The sequence below is a fragment of the Haliaeetus leucocephalus genome, unplaced genomic scaffold, assembly GCF_000737465.1.
Source record: "Haliaeetus leucocephalus isolate CR32 unplaced genomic scaffold, Haliaeetus_leucocephalus-4.0 Scaffold484, whole genome shotgun sequence".
Lineage (NCBI taxonomy): Eukaryota > Metazoa > Chordata > Aves > Accipitriformes > Accipitridae > Haliaeetus > Haliaeetus leucocephalus.
The window spans coordinates 7,621,402-7,645,091 of NW_010972920.1; the positions used below are offsets into that span (position 1 = coordinate 7,621,402).

At 42.4% G+C, this 23,690-nt stretch overlaps 1 protein-coding gene across 1 annotated transcript in view; it reads left to right on the forward strand.

Moving 5' to 3' along the window:
* Positions 1-23,690, forward strand: part of SPATA5 (spermatogenesis associated 5) — a 203,453-nt gene that overhangs the window by 144,949 nt on the left and 34,814 nt on the right. The window contains exon 15 of the mRNA XM_010575615.1: positions 19,574-19,738. Coding sequence (XP_010573917.1) covers positions 19,574-19,738 — 165 coding nt within the window. The remainder of the gene's footprint in view (positions 1-19,573; positions 19,739-23,690) is intronic.

Consider the following 23,690-nt stretch of genomic DNA (forward strand, 5'->3'; position numbering starts at 1 on the left):
TGGTTTACGTTTTAGCTGCAGTTCCCCGGTAAGGAAGCTCTTTAACCTGGGCTTTAATACCCTGGGGCAGAATAGAGCCGTCTGTAATCCTCCTGTGTTGATCACAGTGAGTTAGAGATAATTTCCGAATTCTGGAATTCCCTGCTGGCCAAAAGGACTCAATGACAGGATAATGAGTAAGATTCAACCACCCAAGTTTTAGGATTTTGAGATTATATAAACTTGCTGATTCATATAATGGAAAAGCCACTGGCCACTGTTTCATTTCTGGGACTAGCCTCTGCTGCTCTAAGTATTAGCAAAGTGCCAGAGACGACAGTGGAGCTACGCTGGTTTACAACACCAGGCTGGGGCTCTTATGTCTTAATAAGTGTATGTGTACATAGTTACAGTGATTCTCCCTTCGGTAGACTCATCAGGGAAGAATTTGGGAAGGTAATGGAAGTGTACTATGAATAATAATCTGAAGCAAGCTCTGAAAAATAAAACCCTCTGTAGTCTAATTCATAGAACTGAGCAATCAGCACTCTAGTTGCGCTCAATGCATACAAACACGGTATTGCACACGTGAGTAATATATAAGCTATATGTATTATTAAATCTCATATTAAAATGATGGCTGCTATAGAAGAAGAGGTTTTTGTCTTCAAAAAAAATATGTGCATGACCCAGTTTCCTACTGGAAGAGTGAAAATTGTAGAGATTAACAGCTACTTTTCTACTTTATACTTTAATAAATGTTGCCTGAGTGATATTCTCCCATCAGTTATAAATGGTATTTGAATAGCTTTTTTCTGAATTAATTCTCAGATTTTTAGAGCGTACTGTTAAATCAAACCACCATTTAGAGAGATTTTTAAAAAGTGGAGTGGGTATTTTAAGAGTGTTAGAAAACAGGATTTGGAAATCTGTTCAGGTCTTCAATTCCATGGTTTTCTCTAAATATTTTACAGCTGTTTGTAGCCTTTTGTAACTGATTTTCATTAGTTTTATTGCCTCAGTCGATTCCTGCCAAGTTCGATGTAGACTCCCGCATACGCGAGGTGGATTTGGTGCAGGCAGCGAGTCTGTGCGAGAGCCGTGTCAGTCCAGTTCCTGCCTATGGTTCCTAGTGGGACTACTCATTAAACTCTCCTAGGAGCACTGCGGAATAAACTGCATCTATGTTACCTTTCAAATAATGTATTGTAATTAACGTAAAATGACTCACAGAGAATAATTTTCTCTGATAATCGTACCATTATTTAACAATAATTCCTGTGGGTTTACTTTTAAGTAACTTCATGTGAGGACTGTATGTGCCCACAGGTACTGTTTAAAAGCTAGTTGGGTAATTAAACATTTTTGCTGTAATTGTTACCTCTTACAGCTGCTTCGCTGAAATTCACAAGAATGAAAACCTGAAGAAAAAACAGCAGGAAATACGTAATAGAAAAAAAAAAAGTCTTTCAGGATATTCCAATAGTCTGTCTTAATTTAAAAGAAAGTACAAATAGGAAGTTAAAGGAATTGTTTCTGATGCAACTTGCAGTGTGTCGAGTTTCATTTCAGCAATATGAATAGTAACATCAGCTGTATTATGATAATTTATCATCCCTTTAGTATATAGTAGTTAATTGAAATTTAAAAGACATTTTATTCCAGGTTTATCAAGTCATAATTCAAAAACAGTGAGAAGTAGTCCTTCATTTTGATAAATTCAGTATAGTTATGTGGTGATTATTGTAAAGATGGTGGAAGAATTGTTTCTTGCTGGTTTACTTTGAGTAGGGTAGATTTTGCTAGCGGATCAGAACCATTTCTGCTTACTTTGTCTATATTACTGTCTGCATGGTTCTCTAAGCAGTGGTGTTTATATTACATTATAACAATCTCAAATCCAGTTCTTAGAAAATGGATTATTTAGGGCATTTATAGTCTGAGTTCAAGAAAAAAAAGGTGAATAATTGAGACAAGGACCAGTCTCTTCATGGAGATGCGTCGACATGGTCTTTTGTCAAATTAAAGTATTTGCATTTTGAATACACTGGCAAAATCTGTTTTCTGGGTGTTTGTTATCTACTTCCAATATGTATTTTACCTGAAACTGGCCCTTTCTTTGTGAAGGAAATGTCAGATGTGATACTGAAATCTCAACTAAAAAAATAATTGGAAAAACTTTGGGACTCTGCCATTAGCCATTCTATTCATGTGCTCAGCAAATGCTTCAAAGTCCATACTTTTAAAGTTCCATACTTGATTTAAAAGGACATACAAGGGCATAGCTGCAATTAAGAGTACTTCTCCAGTCCCTGTGCCTAGCCCCTCTCCATCTCCTTTGTTAAAAATACCTGCAATCTAATGTAGAACTGCACAGACAACATGCGGTGGGTTAAATGTCCCGTTCCACAGGTGGGCTCTGACCGGACTCTGCGCCGCGCGAAGGTGATGTGTGCCCAGCTACGGCCATGAAAGCCTGCTTGAACACAGGACAGGGTCAGAGCCCTACATCATCCGATGACTGAACTGGCCACTGAAGTAAGAGGACATCTTATTAATATTACCTACTGTGAAGGAACAAAATCACTTTTGGGGGAGTTCTGTGATACCCTCCTATGGTGCAGAGTATCACAATTATTCTACTACCCTTCCCATGGCTTGGAATTTACTGTTAGGAAATAAAATTAAAAGGCCCAACCGGCTGCATTGCATTTGGAGCACAGTACCTCTCGCTGCTTTCCCAGGTGCAGGCTTTTGTATTAGATCACCTTTGTCCCATCCCTCCCAGAGGCTTGGGAGGGATGTACCCTTTATCTTTTCTCTCCTCCGGTCGCTTTTCTGTCATGTCGGCACAGGCAGGGAAGGCAGGGATGTGGCTTGATTCCGTTCAGCCTGGCATAAACCATTCAGGTTTATGGATGCGGAACTGAGAAGAGCTCCTCTTGGGCAGGAGGAGGGAAATGGATGTTTCATGACGAAATCCGAGCAATTTATAAACAGGTGAAGCCTGGTGTTCGAGAGGACACTTAAGAGCTCTTGGAACTTCGGCAGATAAATGTTTTCTTCTCTTTGGTTAACAGCATTTGCAGGCGGAGGGCCAGGACCAGGATTGCTCACCCAGTGAAGCCCTGCAATTATGTACTGTAGCCGAGAAGTCATAGTTGCATCAAAATCTGACAGTCATAATCCCCAACTCTGTCTGGGGAACATTTTATTTCAGCTTACGTTTTAATTATCTCCATTTCTGTGTTTAAAAACTGGGTTTTGATTCTTTGTCAGCACCCTTTGCGTCAGAAGTTACAGCACCAAGAAATCTCTAGTAATTCCTGTAGAAAAGCAAAGTGTTTCCTATATTCTGAATTGAAAAAATGGTAGAAGTGCAGATAACAATTAAAAGAGTAACTGCTTGGGAATGTCATCATGTGCTGTGCATATATATAGAGGACGCTTCTCTCCAGAAATCATCTTAGTATGTTGTTTGGTTGTGAAGTTTCAAGAAGCGGAGCTTCTGCCATTCAGTGTAGAAAGGTGCTCCGTAGCCAAGTATGTTTTTGCTGCCTGGAAGTCTACAGTAAAATGGTGTCATAACTAGTCCAAGTTCTAGCAGTGCCAGGCTTTTCAAAATTTGGAAGGGAGGTCCAGTGCTTTGAAAAAGACGACGAAGAAAAGAAATCCTTTCCTTCATTTGAGTCAAATATCTTACGAAGAGATTTCAGCAGTTGCATGTTAGTCCGATCCATCTTCACACATCAAGAGTATTTCAAGAATACGGAGGCCTCCCAGAACGGTATTTCACTGTTTTTCAGTTGTGACCCTGTTTTTCTCAGGGAATCCCACTTCTGTCAGGCTTACAATTTCAGGTATCATGACTGTGGCCTTAGTTTTTGGAAACACTGATAAAGTTCCTTTTTCTCCTAACTTCCTTCTTTCTTTTTTTGGGTCCCCATCCCCACATGCCCTCAGGATGCTCAATGTTTTGTGCATGTCCTGACTACTGTACAGTAGGGCCCCATCCCCATTACATGGAGTTCCTCGTGGGTGGGTGGCATCTTGTGAGTACACTGTGATCTGTGTCAGAAACTAAATTTAGACCAACATGCTTCAGTCCTGATGGTATCTGGTGTGTGAGAAATTAAAAATGGGGTCACTTAGGTAAGTGATAGCAGCCAAGAAAGGACTTTAATCTTCTGTTTAGGTCCAGTGTTTTTCCTTTAAGTCCATGGAGGGAATTTGTTTTGAGGGTGCATTTGCTTTAATGTAGTGTTTACCCAAAGTATCTTCGCACAGGCTAAGCCGGTGACAGTGACAGTTCTTCACTGGGTTTTGGTTTGTGCCAGGTCTGGGTTTTGGGGACATGTGCAAGCCTTCAGGGAACACCCAGGCAATTCTCCCAGCTTCTGCGATTGTTTTGATTCTGATGCTTGTCATGAGAGGAGCTGAATTTCCTGGCATAGACTTCCCATAGACTAATTTCTGCATGCATATGCTATTGGTACCAAAGATTGTATCTTTGCATCCCCAGAAAGAATCTGAAACTCTGATTTTTCCATCAGAGCAGCTTGAGTAAAATGAAATTCTCTGATCCTGCATATTCTGGCCTTCAGCCAAAGCATGGCTTTATGGATTCAGAAGCTTGAAGAATGAATATAATTTTCAAAGCTAAAGAATATGTGAGAGGAAATTTCAGTAGTTCTGAAGCTCTTAGTGTTAGCAATGTAGGTACTAACGTGAAGTAGGATTTTTTTTTTCCTTAGGTTCCTTTGATAAATCCTAACCCTAGAGCTCAAGAGTTGTCCATATTCAAAGGGCAACCATTCATATTTTCTCTTTGTTAGAGGGCAACTTTGAGTACTGATGTCCCTGTGAAGTTAGAATAATCTAAACTGAAAATGTCTTGATACAGTTCCTGCAATTTGCAAATGCTTTGGGAAATCCAGATCAATAGAAAATAGAGATAGGTGTCTCCTTACAAGCCACATTGCCCTTGGGCAACGTCAAGCTCTGGGCACATTATTCCTAGACTGCATCCTGAACTGTGCTATTGTCTGTCTTAAATGATACGTTGCATGCCTACATGACATCTTGAGAGTATTACTACAGAAGGACAGATGGAGTAATCAAATGGTTGTGTTAAATTGACTACAGTTCAAATCTATTTCTAAACAGTGATTAGAGCCCAAGATAAACCTAGTAGTTCAAAGTGACTCCCAAGCAAGTCACTTAATAAGCTTTCAGGATCAAACACTGCTAAATTCTGGGAAGACCTTAGCTATGAACACGGAAGATATTTCCTGTTTCCACTTTGCAAATGAGCAATAACTCAGCATTGAAGTTTGGTAGGAAAAACACAATGCTTCTTTTAAATGATGGTGCAGTCAAGTATTTTTTCTGCTTGGCTAATACGTTACAGTTCCCCAGTGCTGAAGAGTGGGATTCTGTGACACTGGCAACAGGATGGGTCTGAAATGGCTTCTCACTATATTAGCTGAGAAAATATACAGCTTGGGTATGGTAATAACTTAAGTATTTATGTTTTGAAATTCCTGAAGGTTTCCAAAATTTGCATTCCATAAGGAGAGTAGGCTTGTTCAGTCAGAAGGCTCACACCTATTTGGACACCTGTAAACTGAAGAAGAGTAAAACTCCCACAACACTTAACAAGAAAGCCTATCTGAAGAGCAGATTTACCTCAGGAGCTCAACATGGTTTTTTTCCTCCTTTCTGCCTGACAGCTTCATAGCTGGCACAATAAATGCAGCTTTCCAGGCATTCAAGTATTAATAAATCATAGCTGGTTTATATATGTAAAAGATGTCAAAATTATGCAAATTAATCTTCAAACATACCCTTTCAGGGAGAAAAAAAAAACAATTTATATAAATTATACCGCAAGTAAATGCAGTATAAAAAGAGAAAAGATATACATTGATGACCTTATCAAAGAAGCATAAACAACTGTTAAAAAGGTGATAGGAAAACACTTAGCAGCATACATTTATACACTTCAGGAGGCCAACTAAGGTGAAACCCAAATCTTTATAACAGAAAAGTAAGAAATTAAGCAATGGTAATACCAAACAGCTGAGCAGTGCAATAGTCTATCAATCTTAGCAAATAAATGATCTATAAGTAGATATCATCATAAAGGTCACAGCATAAAGGGAAGGACTTGATACAAAAGCAAAAACCAGGGAAAGCTATAAATGAATACAGTCCCAGAAAATGAAAAAAGCCATTGGTAAAAGTAACTGGATTTATTAAGTATGGAGTCAGTAGAAAAAATGTGATTGGGGAGGAAGAAAAAAAGGCAAAAAAAAAGAAGATGAGAAATTAAAGGTGGCCTGAACTACTGTAGTAATTAGCGTGATGCTGTGCTTTTTTTGTTGGTAGAAAAGTCTTCTCCTGTGCTGTTTCAGGCAGAATAAAGGGATCAGTTGAAGTTCAGCAGAACAGAAGATCATGTGCTGATCAGATTTATCCACACCATAACTCAACAAAACACTCATTTGAAACACCTCCCCCAATGTTCTATAACCTAAATTATACTTATAGATTTAAAGATAATATTTGGCCGTGTCCATCAGGATTGAGCCTGTAACATCTTGAAATGACAGGGTATGTTAAGAGAAGTAATTGCCTCATCAAGACTTTAGATCAAGGTGCAGCTTACTTGATTGAAGTACACGTTGACAGGATGAATACTCCTTTATGCAGACAATGGTATCAAGTAGAGGTGCAATCTTTCACCTCTCCTGTTTGGAGCCACTGTTCGTTTAAGTGGGAAAGAGTGGGAGAGAAAAAGTTGACTCAGATAGAACATGCATTATGTTACTTAACAGAAACCACAGCTAGGTTGTTTTCCAGGTAACCTAGATCCAACAGACACTCATGCACAAAAGAAAGGGGAAAAAAAAGAAGGTAAGTTAAAAAACAAATAGACATAATGAGAACCACAGTAATTTTTGCCTCCGATAATGTGATACAAAAACAAGCTATATGCAAAACAGACGTCTTCATATTGCGTGGCAGTAAGTTGTGAATGAACAGGATGTCCAGAAAGAGAGAGTGTGATACATCAGTGAGACAACAGCTGCATTTACCAGCATAAAGAAGATTTAGGTGTTGATAATCCACAATTTAAAACCGATCTATGAGTCTTCCACTGAAATTTTGTTTCCACCTTAACAGTTGGATGTGAAAGCTGGAAATCCACCAACGGTACAGACAGATGTCTAAAAGCTTTTGAAAGTAAATGCCTCGGGGAAATAGTAGGTATTAAATGGAATGAATTTATAACAAATACTGAGATTCGTCAGGGAGTTGAACAAGACTTAATCTCCTAAATTATCCAGAAATGAAGATGGAAATATCTAGGATATGTGGTAAGAATGAAGCCAGATCTGATGCCAGACTGTCTGCCATGGCAGGAATGCCTTCAGGCTGACTGTAGAACATGTAAAAGGGGCTGACCAAAATAATTCCTCCATTGAAAAGTGCTTGGAGATGGAAACATTACCAGTGACTTCACAAAGTCGGGGACAGTCAAGGAGAAAGCCAGATGGGCAATGATCAGCAGAGTCTTGCATATGTTTCAAGGAACTCTTGGCAGTGTAGGGAAAAAATGTGAGTTGGGTGGCACCAAAGGTTTTAATGTAATATTTCATGTCTATTAGGGGCTATAAACACTTGGCAGACCTGTAAAATGATTTCAGGACTTTTATCACCACCGCTCCAGGCCTAATGATTAGAAAGTACATATTTTAATCCCAGAGTCCAAGCTATATCTGCCACTTGCAACTGGCAGCTGCAGTAAGCCCTGTAATTTATGTAAACTCAGCACCACCCACAAGTTTCTAAGATCAACACACAAAGTGGTTTCTGCTGGTATGAGGGAGAAAACCACCAGGTTGTCTTCCTGCATCCGGGTGGAGGAAGTCAGTGATTGTCTGCTTGCAATAATAAGAGAAGGCATGTCTGCCGGGGCCTTTTTCTTCAAGCAGAGTATCTTGGCTTCTGACCCAGCCAGTGCACCACTGTTCTTAATTAGCCTGCGTCTTGACTATATTAATATCCTGGCATGTAGCTATCTGGGATTTTATAATCAAGCATGCAGTTCTTCGGTATTACCCGCACTTTCTCAATCTCTGGGACTGTCACCTGCGCTGTTACGCCCGTGGCATCCTTGGTGACCACATCTGGCTGTTCCCAAAAAGCCGCCTTCCCCGATATGCTTGTCTGGCCCCAGAAAGGCTCCTTAGCTGCATGGCCGTGTTTTAAAGACTCACGTTGTGTGTCTGCTGCTAGATGTCCTACATCTAGCAGATGCTGCTTAGAGGCTTCTTTCCTACTGTATATACTTACCTGTTTATTTTTTTTTCCTCCTCAATTTATAACTAAAAATGGATTAAGAGTGCATTTTTTGAAAGGGGGAGAGGGCTTCATTGGTGTTCGGACATGTGGGCTGCTGGGTAGTGAGTTAAAAACCTATACTGTGTCTTCTGGTTGTTGCTATACCAAAATCCCATGGTTGGGATTTGGAGGCCTGAACAGAGGCATCCTGTGCTATTTGTTCTGCTCAGCAGGCTCCTGCCTGGCCACCAGCTATCCCCTTGGCAGGGAGAAAGCCTCATTAGTAATACCTGCCAGCCTCAAGGAGACATCCAAGATACCTTAGCCGGTCTCAAATGGTATTGGCAACTGCATTGTACCCAGTACGTCTTAGTTACGAAAGGGGCGGGAGGGCTGTACCTCCCAAAGAGGGGGGTTTAAGCCAGGATTTGTTTGTTTCACGCCCTGTCTTTTAGGAATATAAACCTCAAGACAGATTTTAAAAAGACGAGATCACGTTGGTTTCCAATTTCAAGTACAAATGAGTGATATTTCTTATGTCGTGATTTTATTCTCTCTACGAGTTGAATGACTTTTCCTTTAGCTTACGGTTATTGTGACCAGTATCTGCTTCATTGCTTCAAATGGTCTTCCAGAGCCACGGTAGTAAAATAAGATCTTTCAAATAATGAAAACCAGAAACTACTTTTTTTCTGCCACAGTGTTGGCTGTAACGACGGAAAGTCATTGATTTCCTTTTGAAACTGTTTCTGGATTGTTTCCTTGGTGTTGCCTACCTCTCTGCCGATCTCTTCTTTCTTTAGAAGCCGCTTGTTTCACATACCTGGTTTGTTCCATGAACATTTCTTTTACACTTTGTTTGTCTGTAGTTTGTTAGACAGGTCTGTAAAGTTTGGTCACAAGCCAGGTAAAGTCATCAAGATTTTTGTGGTAGGGTAATCACTGAAGTAACCAGGTGTAAGCAATACAGAAACTGATATGACAAAAGGTTATATAAAAACGATCATGCAGCTTTACAAATACATCTTCTTCTGTGCGGCACGTTTTTACTGCTGTTTGTCACACACTGAAGTATTCAGTCTCAAGAAGTGTTTAGAGCATGTCTTCTTAATGAATCCTATGAAAACGGAACGTAGGAGATGAAAGGCTGTTACAAGGCAGGTCCTGTTGGAGCTGACCTGCTGTGGATTTTTGTCATTTGAGGCTAAGTTGTCTCTCTGAAAAGAATCTCATCCCATGCTGGTAATTTAATCAGTCAGAGCAATGGTAATATAAAGGCATAGCTTATATATGGAAAATATTGCATTATGTGGTAGATCATTGTTACAGCGTTCGAAAGCTTCTGAGGAGAATTGTAATATTTTGGCAGAAGTTCAAAATTCTCTTTCCTACAAGGAGCAGGTTTGGTGGTTTTTTTTTTTCCTCTAACATGTCATTTTGAGGTTACATGGTAACATCTGTCAGAGCTATGCTAACCTCTGTCATCCAGCTGTTATAATTGTGGTATTTTCCTTCCTTTTCCTTCTCTTTCCTCTCCTTTCTGCTTTCTCTTTCTCCTCCCTCAGAAAAAAAAAAAAAAACAACCCAACAAAACCCACCTCCTTTTATACTGAAACTTCAGGTGGAATGAAGTGGTTATAAAAGCATCTGTCAACACAGGAATAGTTTGCCAAGCCAAGTATTTGGGTTGGAAGTCATGCCTTCCCAACTGCTTGAAAACAGGAAGTATCTCTGTTAAGTGATGGATAGCTCTACTTTGCTGAGAGGAAGAAAAGGCTTTTTTTCTTTTTTTTTTTCCTCCCCTTTCTTTTTCTTTTTTGCCTCTGGGCTAGTAAATGAGTTCTGCAGTTGTTCCATGTATGTAAAGAAAGACTCCTACAAAAATGTGTATATCGGTGCACATGTCTCTCTGTGTGTATATGTGTGTGTGTGTGTGTGTGTGTGTGTGTGTGTGTATGAATATACAAACTAAAAAAAAAAACAACCCCAAACCAACAATCCACTTTGTACATGATCGGTCCCTGTCAGAAGCCAGCCCAGGCACATCTTATCCCAGTGATTCCTGTAAAGCTCTCAAAATCTGTCAGAAACAGCCTGCAGGATTGCAACGGCTCCTGGGTGATTAATTGCCAAAAGAGTCTGGTTCCAGGTTCCATTACAAGTAATTGTTATCTTTTCTAAAGGGGTTCTTTTATTAAACCCCCACCCCCCAAAAAAGAGGGAAAAGAAAAAAAAGAACTGACATTCCTGAGGTTTTGCGCCTCTTAGACAGGAGCACGGAGGACTCTCTTATGTAAACATACGCTGACGAGGGTGTGTTATGTTGTTTATTAGCTGATGATAGATTTTTTTTTTCTTCAGTTAATTTTAACTTTACTAAAAATCATTTAATTAGAAATGGGGAAGGAAGAGCTGCATAGCATTTAGAGGAGAAGAGGGGGAGTTCCAGTGCCTTCTCCACATCAAAACCTCTCTGTGAGACCCAGCAAGTGGCAAAGGACTACATCGCTCCCGCTCCTTACCAAAATGGCAGGAAAAGAGCGAAAAATTGGGACATCCTCTGTCTGTACACCACTGCAGTAAGACTGCTCAGATTGGACATGGGGACAGAACAAGATCTTCTGTCTGAAATCCCCCTCGCAAAGGAAGCCAGCGCCGCAGCCCTGAGCCGAGACTCAGCCGCTGAGCACGGGTGCAAGGAGAGAGCGGCGCAGCTGCAGCCTGAACATGTAGAGAAAGAAAGGTCAGGCGCTGGTTTTCACAGAGTTTGTGACTTGAAAACATGTGTTTGAGTGCCCTGAAAATATGGGCAGATTGTGTAGAATCTGCTATAAATTGCTTCATTTTTTTCTGAGACCATATTCACAAAGCAGGGGTGAGGAAAGCCTGATTCCCTGTCGGTGCCTCCATGTCTTTGAATACACGTAAGAGGCTTGATTTGGAGCTGAATTTCTGTGGTGCCAAATTGGAATATCTGGAATTGTATCAGTAGGGTCGCTTGGATTTGCACTGCTTTTACTGCATTGAAAATGTGCTGTGATACTGACAGGTTTAGACTTTTATAGATGGAGGCCTGGGCAAAGCTTGGCTCCCAGTGAGCACTGCAGTAATTTGTGCCAACTGGCCAATTTAACTGTTTGAAATATCAGGGGAAAAAAGCATGGAGATACGGGTTCTGCAGCTGCAGAGTATCTGCCTGCAGATGTTTCTGCCAAGAGAAGCGATTGTAAATCGGTTTCTTGAGATATTTTAATCCTATCTGAACAAAACCACATAAAAACGTGCTCTGGTATTGTCTGCATGGGCCAAGGAGCACATTGTTCCTCACAGTTGTGTTTACACGGTCTCATTGCTGCAACGAAACAAGTCTCCTCAAGTCTTCTTTCTCCACGATTCCCCTTGAATTAGCTATATTAATCAAACTCTTGTCAGTGGCAGGACTGTGATGTATAGCAGTTGGGACAGTGATTTTACTCTTATTTAAAAAATGGGAATACTTTGGTGCAGATTTGGAAATACAAGCCTAGCTTGTTTTTGCGGAGTTTTTCTCCTTCTGCATCCACAAGCAGTTTCTTTAGATGGTGGAGAGGCGGTAACCCTCCCACCCATCCCTCTTCCCTGCTGCCAGTTCTCCACGCGCGACCACGGCCGCCGTCTGGCGCGGGAGCGCAGCCCGTGGCGCAGGAGGGACGGTGGGACGTGAGCTCAGGAGGAGACGGGAGGGCACAGCAACCTCTTCCCTCAGCTGTATAGGCAAGATACAGCAGTGGAATAATCAATCGCTGGCACTACACGCTTGGTGCAATATCCCCACAGGCAGAGGCACAGCTACCTCTAGTCCGGAGCAGCCCAAACCGCCACGGTTTGGCAGCGAGGTGAGGGCTGCGGTGCAGATGTGCCAGGCTTGCAGGCAGCACTGCCGGGTGCTGGGGCGTACGAGCCGGCCGTGCGGCGGGCGCTGCGTGGTGGTAGCGCGGTGGTGGTGGTTGGGGACTGGGCCCACCGTGGGACCTCATCCACGCCCGACAGCGGATGTCAGGGAAAGAAAATAAAATCCAAAGCGGCTCTGAATGCTTTGGCGGTGGGGAGGCTCGATATGCTTTCACGTCAACTCTAGAAATTTTTGCTTCCTTGAAGCACTTTTAGCGCTGCCTATTTATAACTTAGTTATCTAAGTAACACTTAGATCTGTTTAAAATCACTGCTGTTGGTGGAAATGACTGATTTGCTGTGAAACAGGCAGAAGCAGGGTATGTCATTCAAGCAAGTCGCGCCAGTGGTTGCTATTGAGTCAAGGCAGTCCTTTCCCCAGGTTTCATTTTTTAAGGGAAGATGAATTTGTTCTTTTTCTGCACACTGGAACTGCAGGGTAAACTGTGTTTTGCTGTAATGACTAAGAGACTGATTTGTAGTGATAGCTGAAGGTGTTAGTTCCTGTTGGTAGCCAGCAAAGAGAGCAATTCCAGAAGATACATTGAATTACACGGAAAAGTTTCCCTCTGCTGATAAGACGAACTGGAAATGGGTAAAAATCAGTGGTTGGAGGAAGAGGATTAACTAATGGTAGTAGACCTGGAGGATAAGCAAAGCGAGTAGATGAATCCTACACAAGCATGGGCATTTGACTGCTTAGCAGTGAAGGACAGATTACATTCTTATTTTTCAGATGGTTAGCTCTCCATATCGCTTCATCTTGGCTTGGACTCGGATGATATAAACTGTCTCCCTGTTGAAGCTGGTTTACTGTTTGTCGGCGTATCAAACCACGTGTTCGTTCTCTGCCTTTAATTAGTACTTCTGGTTAATGCCTGAGTAAAATGTTCCTGCTGTGCTCACTGCCACTTGATAGTGTGCATTCTTCCTGAACACCTGCTGTCAAACCTATCATGTCTTTTCTTGTCAACTTGCACAATGCTCCAGGTCTTGAGCAAGACTGACATGATGGAAGGGTTGTACAGCCTGATTTTTAGAAATCTATGTAGAAGGTGAAGTCTTTGCGTAGGGACTGATAACAAGAGACTGCAACATTTTGTAAGAGCTAGTTTCCAATAATATCTAATAAAATTCTGTTTGCGAATGCAGTTTTTGAAGCAGTGGATATACTGTAGGTTAAAGAAGCAAAGCGCTCCACCCTGAGAGGAATTGTAGATGTTGTGTAACGACGACAGAGAGTAATCTGCACAAATCTTGGGAGAAGTACAAGGGTGGTGATCAGCAAACAAGTCATCAAAGAGGGGAACTGGTTAGAGATGTTGGCATGTGCTGACGGTGGTGACAGACGTTGGCACAGAAGGAAGAAGGTGGGGAGGAAGAAGAGTGTGGGGAAAGGGGCTCTTGGCAAGAAAAAAGCAGTATCGCTTGACTCGGGAGCCTGTAATTACAAGACTCCGGCCTTGTGACACAGCAAATAAGCGTGTCACCTGAAACAGAGGAATTCGAGGTTGCCTCCTGAAGCAGCTCGTGCCAGATGGAGGGGGAATGAAAACTTTATGGAGCAATAAAATTTAGCTCTCCACCGGACTGTGGTTTTTAAGTCCTTAACAGTGACAGTCTGATGTGTCTTTTCCCCTCGGCACCTTGTAATTCTGGTAATTAATCCGTGGTTGCAAAAAGCTTCCAGTAGCCTGTCTAGCGAACAGGAAGGATGAGCTTCCCGTACTTGAAACTTTCAAAGATCCTAAAATGCCAAGCGCTTCCTGGTCTGTTGCGTTGGGAGCATGACCTGCTCTGGCACAGAGCGAGAACGAAAACATCAGGCACCGAGGTGAGCCTCAAAAGCGTAGGAGAAGCACCTTTGCGGGAGCTGACTTCACTCCTGCAAGAGATAAATGCGATGGCACAAGAAAGCCCTTTCATCGTTGTTAACAAATTCACTTCCTCAGCCTATCTTTTACCTTAATACTTTCCACACTTGCAACACATCTGTCCTGACGTGTGGGCAAACACACTGAAAGGATCTGACAAACAGTTGTTGCTTGCACAGACTACAGGAAGAATATGGCTGACTTAAAAATGCTTCAGATATGTTCAAATACTGTAATGGTGAAAGTAAAAAAAAAAATTGCATTACCAAATTAGATAACAAGATATAGAGTACCTGTCATATTCGGGAGTCCGTGTAAGTAGGGACCACGATCAGGGTTCATAAATAGCAATTGTTAATTTAAGTTGGAAGGATTTAGTTACAAAGGAAACGGATCGTTCTGTAATTTCCAGTCCTCCCATTGTCATCTGTGGTCTAATCCCAATGGACTCCAAAGGCAGGATTAAACTTTTAGTTGCATTTTTTAGGTTCTGCATTAAATTAATTGTATTTACTTGAAAGGAAATGTCTTAGATTTAGTATAAAAATCTGTTCCTACTTGTGGAGATTGATTGCAGCAGAGAACATGCAGTAACATTGATTCTCCAGATGAACTTCGTTACCTGCTGAACCTTCTTGCTTTCTCTCACACACCCTCAATATGCCGTTTACTGTGCAGCTTATGTTTTGCTATGCAAGTTACGTTTTGCTAATGAAAATTTTGTCAGTTTGCCACTTTTTTTTAATTATGTTTCTTTTTTCTAATGTGAGGTTACCCTCTTGCACTGTTTATGTATGACGTTTTGTTATAAAATCTGATTAAGAATGATTTTGATGAGTTAGGCATGGCTGTAGAAGTATGTCTGTAGGAAAGCTATTTTTTCTATCCCACAGGAAGCTCATCAGCTGGGTATGCTCCTGTCAGTGTTATAATTCTGCATTGTTTGACAATGTAGTTCTTGAAATGGCCAAGTATCCTTTGAAAAACCTAACTAAAGATGGATGCTTTTAAAAAAAAAAAAAAAAAAAAGAGGAAAAGAGGAGCAGGAAAATTAGCAAAGCCCTAAGGTTAATTCTAGTCCATTCTTAACAGGAACCACAAATATTTTCCTGGCTTTACCTATTTAAGTTTTCTTTCCTGAAATAATTATCTCCATAATTGCACACAAAATACACATTTTTTAACTAGCTATCTTTTCCAATGATATATTTTGAAGTAATACTCTATTTTAATTACTACAGAATGTAAGCATTTCTTTTTGAAAGGAGAGCAGTTTCTTCTTGATTAAAATGTGTTTTTGCTGTTGATGATATTATGTATTACGTGCCGATTATCCCACTTGCCTAGTGCTCCCCTGAAGAATATTGCATCTGTGTACCACTAGTAACCTTTCAGTGCCTGTACACTTAGACCCCTTTCGTAACTGTTGTGGTAACAACAAAAAAATTACATAAACTTGCAAAAGAATTGCTTAATGGTATGAAGTATTCTGGTTTCTACCAAAACCCCAATTACTTAATTTTGTGCCCTTCCTGGCCTACATAAATTATGCAACCCTCACATCTCAACATCAGTGAATTATGTAGCTCTGCGCACACATCAATTAATTTTGGCCCCATCAACTTCCCACCTTCTGTGTGCTCCTAGCCTCAAATCAGTTTTGCATCTCCCAGCCGCGAGCAGTTAATTTTGTACTCCCGGCAGCTCATATCTGCCTGAACCTGCAGCCCGGCTTCAACTCTTCACCCTCCCCCACCTGCCTCTCCTCCTGCACAGCCAAGCCACCGCCTTCTCCTGCCGAATTCCTCCTCCTCTTCCTCCTCCAGCGAGCATCAATCCCAGGCGGCTTCACCTCCCGCCTCGCCAACGGGTCAGCGCCGGATCCCAATGCACCCCGCAGGCAGCCGGGCTGGTCCGGAGGTGACCTGGTGTCCTTATCGTCCTCCGCGCGATTTCCAAAGTGCAAACTGCAAGAGCGAAGCTCCGTCTTCTGGAACGGCCTGCGAAAGTCATGGCGCGCTTGGAGCGACCGACCTCCAAAACCCTTCCCGTCGGGAAGCTTGCGTCACGCGACACCCCGCTGAGAAGAGAAGCAGCTTCTAGGTCTGTAAAGGCAGCGGCGTTGAGGAAGAAGGTGGTGCCAGCATCCATCAAACTCGGCGCTGCTGCCCGCAGCAGAAGGAAGCACGACCTGGGCCTTGGTGTTAGAGCTGACACCACTGCTGCAGGTGTCCACACCAAATGCCATGGTAAGCTTCTCTAAGCAACCCCGAAACCTTCCTCATCTTCCTCCAGAGGGAACTTCAGTGTGCAAAAACGTCAAGAGGGGGATCTTCTTCCCGTATTACCGATCTCTACGCGCAGCTCAGTTCCGAGCCCCGCATTATTTTGGCCAAAAAGGAAAAGTATCTCCATGAGAAGTATGCAGAGAACAAAAGCCTCAGAGGGCAACGTGACGAACGAGGACGGCCTCGACTTGCCGTTGCCCTCTGATCGCTTTCAGACCAGCGGGCAGCAGAGCAGCTCTGCAGCCCACCTACCGCTTCTCCCCGGGGGATTTGCCCCTTCCTCACTCTCTCCCTCTGCTTTTAGTTCCTCAGGAGCGTAGAGCGGAGGGGGCCGGTGGCTTGCCAAGGGGACAAGGGTGGTGACAGCAGAGCGAGAAGCGGTGGGGCTGTGCCCGGGGTCACCACATTTCCCATCCAGCTGGACTGTCGGGAGGGCTGGTGGAGACCGGCTCTCAGGTCAGTCTGCTTTTCTCTCCGGGGGCCGGAGGGAATTTGACTCTTCTCTCAAGTGAGGTTACAGAATATTTTCTCTCCTCTCCTTTTTGTCTATGTATACTTAAGCAGCGAGCGCTGCAGAGACCGACTTGTGCTTTTTTTGTACGGTTCCCAGCACATCTGGCCGTCTTGGATAAGGTCCCTAGGCCTGATTGTAGCAAAAAGTAATGATAGCGTGTTTAAAACTTGGGCCTCTGACTATGACTATATATAAAACGCAAAGCATTTGGGACGAACTGGAGGAAATACAATTTTTAGTAACTGAGCAAAAAAAATATATTCACTGTTTTACATCTGCAGTTGCGCTTTGCAAGCGTGGGTGCTCCGTCGCGTTAGAAGACCGTGTCTCAGAACTGAAAGCCGATGCAACGCAGGGGAGCGCTTGCTCCCAGCTGATTGGCATCAAGCATTTTTCCTGTCCCACTTGCACAACAGCCATGGTCATTCATCAGTGTGAAGCTAAGCTGGCTCTAGAAAACATTCTAATTATCTAGGCGTCCTGATTAAACCTGCCTTGATTTAAAAGAGGCACACCACTGTACTCATGTGAACATTTCTTGTTTCTTCTAAATAATAGAATTAGCTATGGGCATTTCCTTAAGAGCATGCAGAATGCAATTGCAGTATAATTCCTCTCCCTCCAAGCCTAGTCTTGAAACATGCAAATTTCTCTTTCAAGTGTGTTGGCAAAAAATGGCAATATCCTGATACACGCATGATTTAGACGGTGAATTACACACTGGTTGAGTTATCATCAGTGGGTTGAGTTCTTTGGTGAATGTATCAAGAGTGCTGTGAAAAGTAGCGCAGTCTGCTGAGGAGATATCAGTGGATGGCTTGCTTCTCGCTCTGTTTAGTAGGGATCCAGTGTTGGCCGCTGCCGGGGACAAGGTACAGGGCTGGATACGGACCTTTAGTCTTCCCAGTACAGCCTTGCTATATCCTTAGATAGCTCGATGTAACACACTGCAGTGCCGCGCACTTTCTGCTGAGCGTTTTCATGGTCTGTTTTAAAAATAACAAGACATCTCTTAACATTCAGGATACATTTTTCCACTCTGAAGCGCCACAACAGTCTTTTTAAAGAAACTCTAGGAAGGGTGTTAACTTGATCAATGCTGTGCAGGAAGGAAAGCTCTTTCCTACTATTTTTTCAGCATGACTTTCACTGACATGATCAGGCTGGGAAAAGACTTATTGGCTGACAGCCCAGGACAGCCATGCAATATCTCTAGTCATCTGGAACTCAAACTACTCTGCCCAAGGGAGAACCATAACATAAAAACAATTTAGGTTACATGCTGAATCTTATAAACATTGTTCGGTTTTTAAAAAATAGTTTAAATACTACTTATGTGCATTTGCTATGCACAGGTTGGGTTTTTTTCAAATGTCAAGTAAGAAAGGCTGGCAGGGTTTTTACTTTTTTACTGTAGACGGTTTTCAAAAATCTTGGAGATTTTTAAAAATACAGGGAAATGAGCTTCCTCTCTTCTCATAAATTTAAGAACTTGGTTTCTCCTATATATGGGATACAAATTGTTTTATATGTAGATAATGTTTACTTTTTGACCCCATCCGGAAAGCATAGCATCACAGAAGCACTGGTTGGAGGGGGCTTCCAGAGGCCCTGCGGTCCCCCTCCCACACAACACGAGACTGTCACCAGCACCAGATCGGGGAGGGCTTGGCTTTGTCTGGCCAAGCCACAAAACCCCCAAGGACAGAGTTTCCGCAGCCTCCCTGATGACCTGCCCCAAGGCTGCGCTTCTCTTGTAGAGATTTTTTTCCTCCCATCCAGTCCGAACCCTCCACGCTGTCCTTTGTAACCGTTGTCCCCTCTTACGTTGCCTGTCGCTGCTGCCCAGTTTGCTCTGTCACCTTCCCACCTCCCCATTGTATATATAATCTGAGTAACCCTGGGAAACCAAAGTGCAAGGGCCAATATACGTGTATGAAACTGCAAAGTTGGGGCCTTAGCTTGTAACTGTATTCATCTGCTGAATTTTCAGTTGTCTTGTGGCACAAGAGAAGGAAAAAACAGTGTTAATAGATGCTAAAATGTATTAACTACAGTGCTTTTGCAAGTCTGTGTTTTCTTCTTTCTCTTTTTGAAGCTAAGCATCACTGGCCTCTGCCTATTGTTACCTTATTTTGCATTAAAAACTGTCAGAGTAATCTGCTCTTCTGTAAGCATGTGCAGCTCTAATAACTTGGGATAAAGGAACATGAATCCAAAATGTAAGCTTCACTTCAAAAAATCTTTTTTTCTCCACTTGTTGTCTTGATTGAAGATCTGAACTTGGGATGTGTCCATTGCCACCTGTCCTTCTGCCAAGTCCTAACATTCCAGCACACCTTGCAACAAGCCTAAAATTATTATTTTAGGAAAATTACTATGGTTCCTTTGTGATTCCTTTTTTCCATGAACTGGTATTTCTCAAGCTGAGTAGCCTTACTGTCTTTTCAGCAACTGATCCATTCTAACATAGGAGAATAACCTTTCTTGCACGTAGCTTGATCGTTCTTGTGCAGCTTCTTGCTTTTGCTGAAATTGTTGGTTATTTGGTGGCATTGTTTTTAATTGAGCTGTGGTTTTTACTTTCTTGATGTGATGTGCCATGCGCTATAACTTCTTCTGTGATGCTTTTGTTGCAGGCCTTGCTGAGACCAGGACGAATAGACAGAATTATCTACGTGCCGTTGCCAGATGCAGCCACCCGTGGGGAGATCTTCAAACTTCATTTCAAGTCCATGCCAGTCAGTGACGAAGTCTGCTTAGCAGAGCTCATTCAGCACACAGAGAAGTACTCAGGAGCAGAGGTAAAACTTTCTGCATGGTAATGTCCATGGAGTCGGTGCACAAAATTGTGTTTTTAAAATTGAAATCAAATATCATCCAGATAACATCCCTTGAGTCTTCTCAAAGTGGTGGTGGGAATTATGAAAGAGAATGTTGGAGAGATTTCTATGTTTCTGCTCAGAAAACAGAATACAATGTGGGGCTTTTTTCTTTCAAGATCTCCATCAGAGGATTGTTGCCAGGGGAAGGGCCTTTTCCAGAGCGAGCCTTAGTAGGGTCATGGTGGCCTTATTAAGGATGTGGTGCCAGGAGGAGTGGAGGAAGGTGGGGGCAAGAGCCCCCAGACTGCCCAGGCAGTTCACCTGGGTCTCCCCACATCCCCAGAGATCTTTTGCATTGAGGATTGTGACTGAGAGCCTCAGGTGGAGGGAGGACAGAGTTATGAGGCAGTGTAGGGGAATTGCAAGGGAGTCACTGATCAGTTTGAAGCTCGTGTTTTCCTATTCCATATGTTCAAGACCCCACAGCAGCACTTATTGTTATAGCTCGTTGCTATTAGTTAGTCAGCTTCTGACAATGGATGTCAGACAATTATTTCCTGTCTTGGGTAGAAGGAGAAACTTTTGCAGATGTTGCTGCCTGGCCCTTGTAATAAGCATCGGTACGTTAGTGGTGACCGGTCTGCTCCCTGAATATTATTCATGTCAGTGTCTCGTGAAAGGGTATTTCATTCTGTCCTCATTTTGATTAATTGAAAGTAATTATATTACTTCAAAAATTCAAAGAATCTTATTAAGGTTGCCAGTTGGAGCTCTTAAAAGGTATGAAATACCAGAATTAAAATTTCCACCTTGCTGTAGCCAGTCCTAGCTTATGCATTTACCGCACCATCTTTAGTTACGTAGTCACCGACTACTTTTTCCATAGCAGAGTGGAGAATGTGATGTGCTTGCCTCAGCTCCCCCATCTTTCTGTGTGCTGTTTACAAGGGCAAGGAAATAAGCTAAACTTTCGTCTTGGTCCAAAAGAGAGGGTGACTGTGGAGTATTTGTGTGATTCCTATAATGCTGAAGGCCCTTCTCAACTGAACCGTCATTGGATATGCTCCCAGGGAAGACCTTCGCTCATTGAGCTATCACTTAAACGCTGGTATGTTGTGAAATGCTGCATTGCCTACTAGGAACCTCTGGCTGGTGAGGGCACGGCTGTGAGCACTCCAGATCCAAGGGATGGGGTCAGACCTTGCCATACGCAGCAGCAGTGTCTGGGCTAGCCTCCAGGCTCATTCCGGGAAGCTGTGTCACGGCAGACACCAAAGTCAAATCTGCAAGAGCTTTCCTCCTCCACAGCACAGGACAAACTGTGCTCTGGGAATGAATGAATGAAAGCTGCGTAGTGAGCAAAGCTGTTTTGTGTAGCACATCTTTTTGCCGCAGAATGTGGGATCTCATAATGAAAAAAAGGCAATAATAAAAAGGACTGCAGGCTTAAATGTTGGTCTGGAAAACTGTCGCAGCTCTACTGCCTCCACGCTTTGGAGTAGTGACTTGAAAAAGTACTATGTTTTTATCCAGATGTCAGTGATATGACTTTTGCTGCCCTGGGAAAATTTATCTGCCTCTGGCTGAGTTACAAGCCTCCAAAAACATAAATATAAACATATCCTCTGTTGTGTATGGAAACTGTCTTCTTACCAGGCAACAACTTAATGCTCATATTTCAGAAACTCCAAGCATATGGGGATTTCCTTTGGATATGGATCAGCTGAGGCTCTAGTGGTGAATTCCTGTGCCTAGTTGATAATGAGTCACAAATGTCTTGGTGCTGGCTTTGTACAGAACCAAAAATAAGTTAATGGGTCATTGAGTGCAGCTACAGGCTAGTTGCAGGGGGAAGAAAGCCTGCCTGTCTGTAATACGGCATTTCTCATGAATTTTGTTCTTTTGCATCATTGAAAGAATTATAATAACTGGGATGTAAAGAGTAAATACAGAAAAAGCCTCAGTCAGTGTTCCTTGGAAGAATGTATAAAAAGTCTTGACAGTTGGCACGCACAGTGGCCAGTTTCATTAAAGCCTTTTCTTCCTAGTGTCTCCAGCTTCCCAGCTTTACAAATAGTTTCCGCTGTTGAATGGCAAGTTCCCATTCCACTGTTCTACCCTTTGTTTAGAAAAAGAAATGGAAAATGCTTCGTTTTGTGACTAGAAGATGCTGTATGAATAGGGAGTTGCGTGTAAAGATGCGTTGAATCATCCTGACATGAGCTGAATAAACAGCAAGTAAAGTGGATAGTTCAGTATGCATCTGGCTTCCAACTTGGCCTTTTTTCAGATCAGATATTTGTATCTTTTTGCCTGTCATCACTTATGACCAGTTATCTCTATTTACCTGCTGGATGTACGTTTCTCTTAATAAGTACCTTTAAAGATATATCAAGATAGCAAAATAGGGTGATTACTTTCCACTGTTCCATGTGAGAGAAGATGGAAGATAATTTATGAGGGTGAATTACAATTTCCTTCTCTCATGTGTAAGTGGAGTTTAATGTAAAGAAAAACGTGCATTAGAGGAGCAATTTCTGTACAGTTAGCTTTTATTATGCTAATAGTATAGGTCAAACAAAGCCTCAGCTTTCTAGAAATATTTGGGTTTGAGTTTGATCTCCGTTTCCAGGCCCCTCTGAAGTAGTGCTCTGTGGCAGTGCTTGAGGCTTTTCTTCTGGGATCCTTCAGTATCTGTAAATCAGGGAAGTCAGAAATTGTTTTTAGAGGTTTCTGAAAAGCAAGGTTGGCCTCGGAGCTGATGTTGACATCAAGGATCATTCCCTCCTCCCTTTAAGGCAACTTCTGTGGCTGCATCTCTGCCCTGAAGGTATCTGCCTTTTCCCAGGAGCACCTCCAGCTCTTTTTAGCTGAGCCGGCGTGACCGAGCTGTGCACAGGGTAGGTCTGGTTGCTGCAAGGACAGCTCTGCAGTAACCGTACGTCTCGTTTGTCCTCGCACGCAAGCCGGCAGGTTTCACCGGTGTGGCGGAGGAGCAGTCAGAACTGCTCTTGTCTTTGCCCCCAGCTTTTTGGTCTAGGAAATTTCTACTGAAGGCCGTGCCCAGGCAGCTGATGCCTGGCATGGTTCAGCAGGAGGCTGTGCTGGGCTATGCTGCACCGCTGGCCTCACCGGCACCTCCAGATGCTGTAGCCTTAGCAAGGAGTATTGGTAGGCACGGAGGAGAAGTCTCTAGTCCTTGAAAGTAATAAAAATGGTTCAAACAACAAGTGTCGTGCTGCATCGAAACTTTCATAAGGTTTATTCTAGTGTTCCTGCATTTTATTTGGGGCTAAATTGCAAGAGAGCCAACTTTTATAAAACTGATCTTTTTTTTTAATGGTTTTATGTAATTGGGATGTCTTCACTCTGAGGTTGTTCAGTTTGATCATAGCTTTTTCCTAGAGCATTTTCACTGTTATACTTCATGCTGAGAATTTTTATCTGTTTGATTTCTCACTGTGCTTTCTATGAAGTACGATTAATTAAAGATCCAACCACAGAAGTACTTAAGAGCAATGTTTTAAAGTGCAAGCCATGTGAGTTCTTTGGGTCTCATTTGCTTGCTTTCACGGTGCTGCTACAGCCATCTTGCTTTAGGAAAGATGGGCCTTCCACAAACTCGGGTGCTCTACTTTTTTAATTTGGGGTTCAGATTAGTTTTTTTCATAATTACTGGCTGCTCTCTGTTATAATACAAAACGCCAATAGTCTCAATGTACTTTCTAGTGCAAGTAAGAACAAAATCACGTGGACAGTATCTGATAGGAAATTGCTTGTCCTGTAATTTTTAAATTATACCTTGTCTCAAACAGAAAAGAAGAAAGGTTGTAGCTGGAACATGCCTTGGCCTAGAGGAAGGACACCTACCTTTATAAATGCAAAGACTGATGTCTTTATTAGACCTGCGTGGGAAAAAAAAGATTGTATC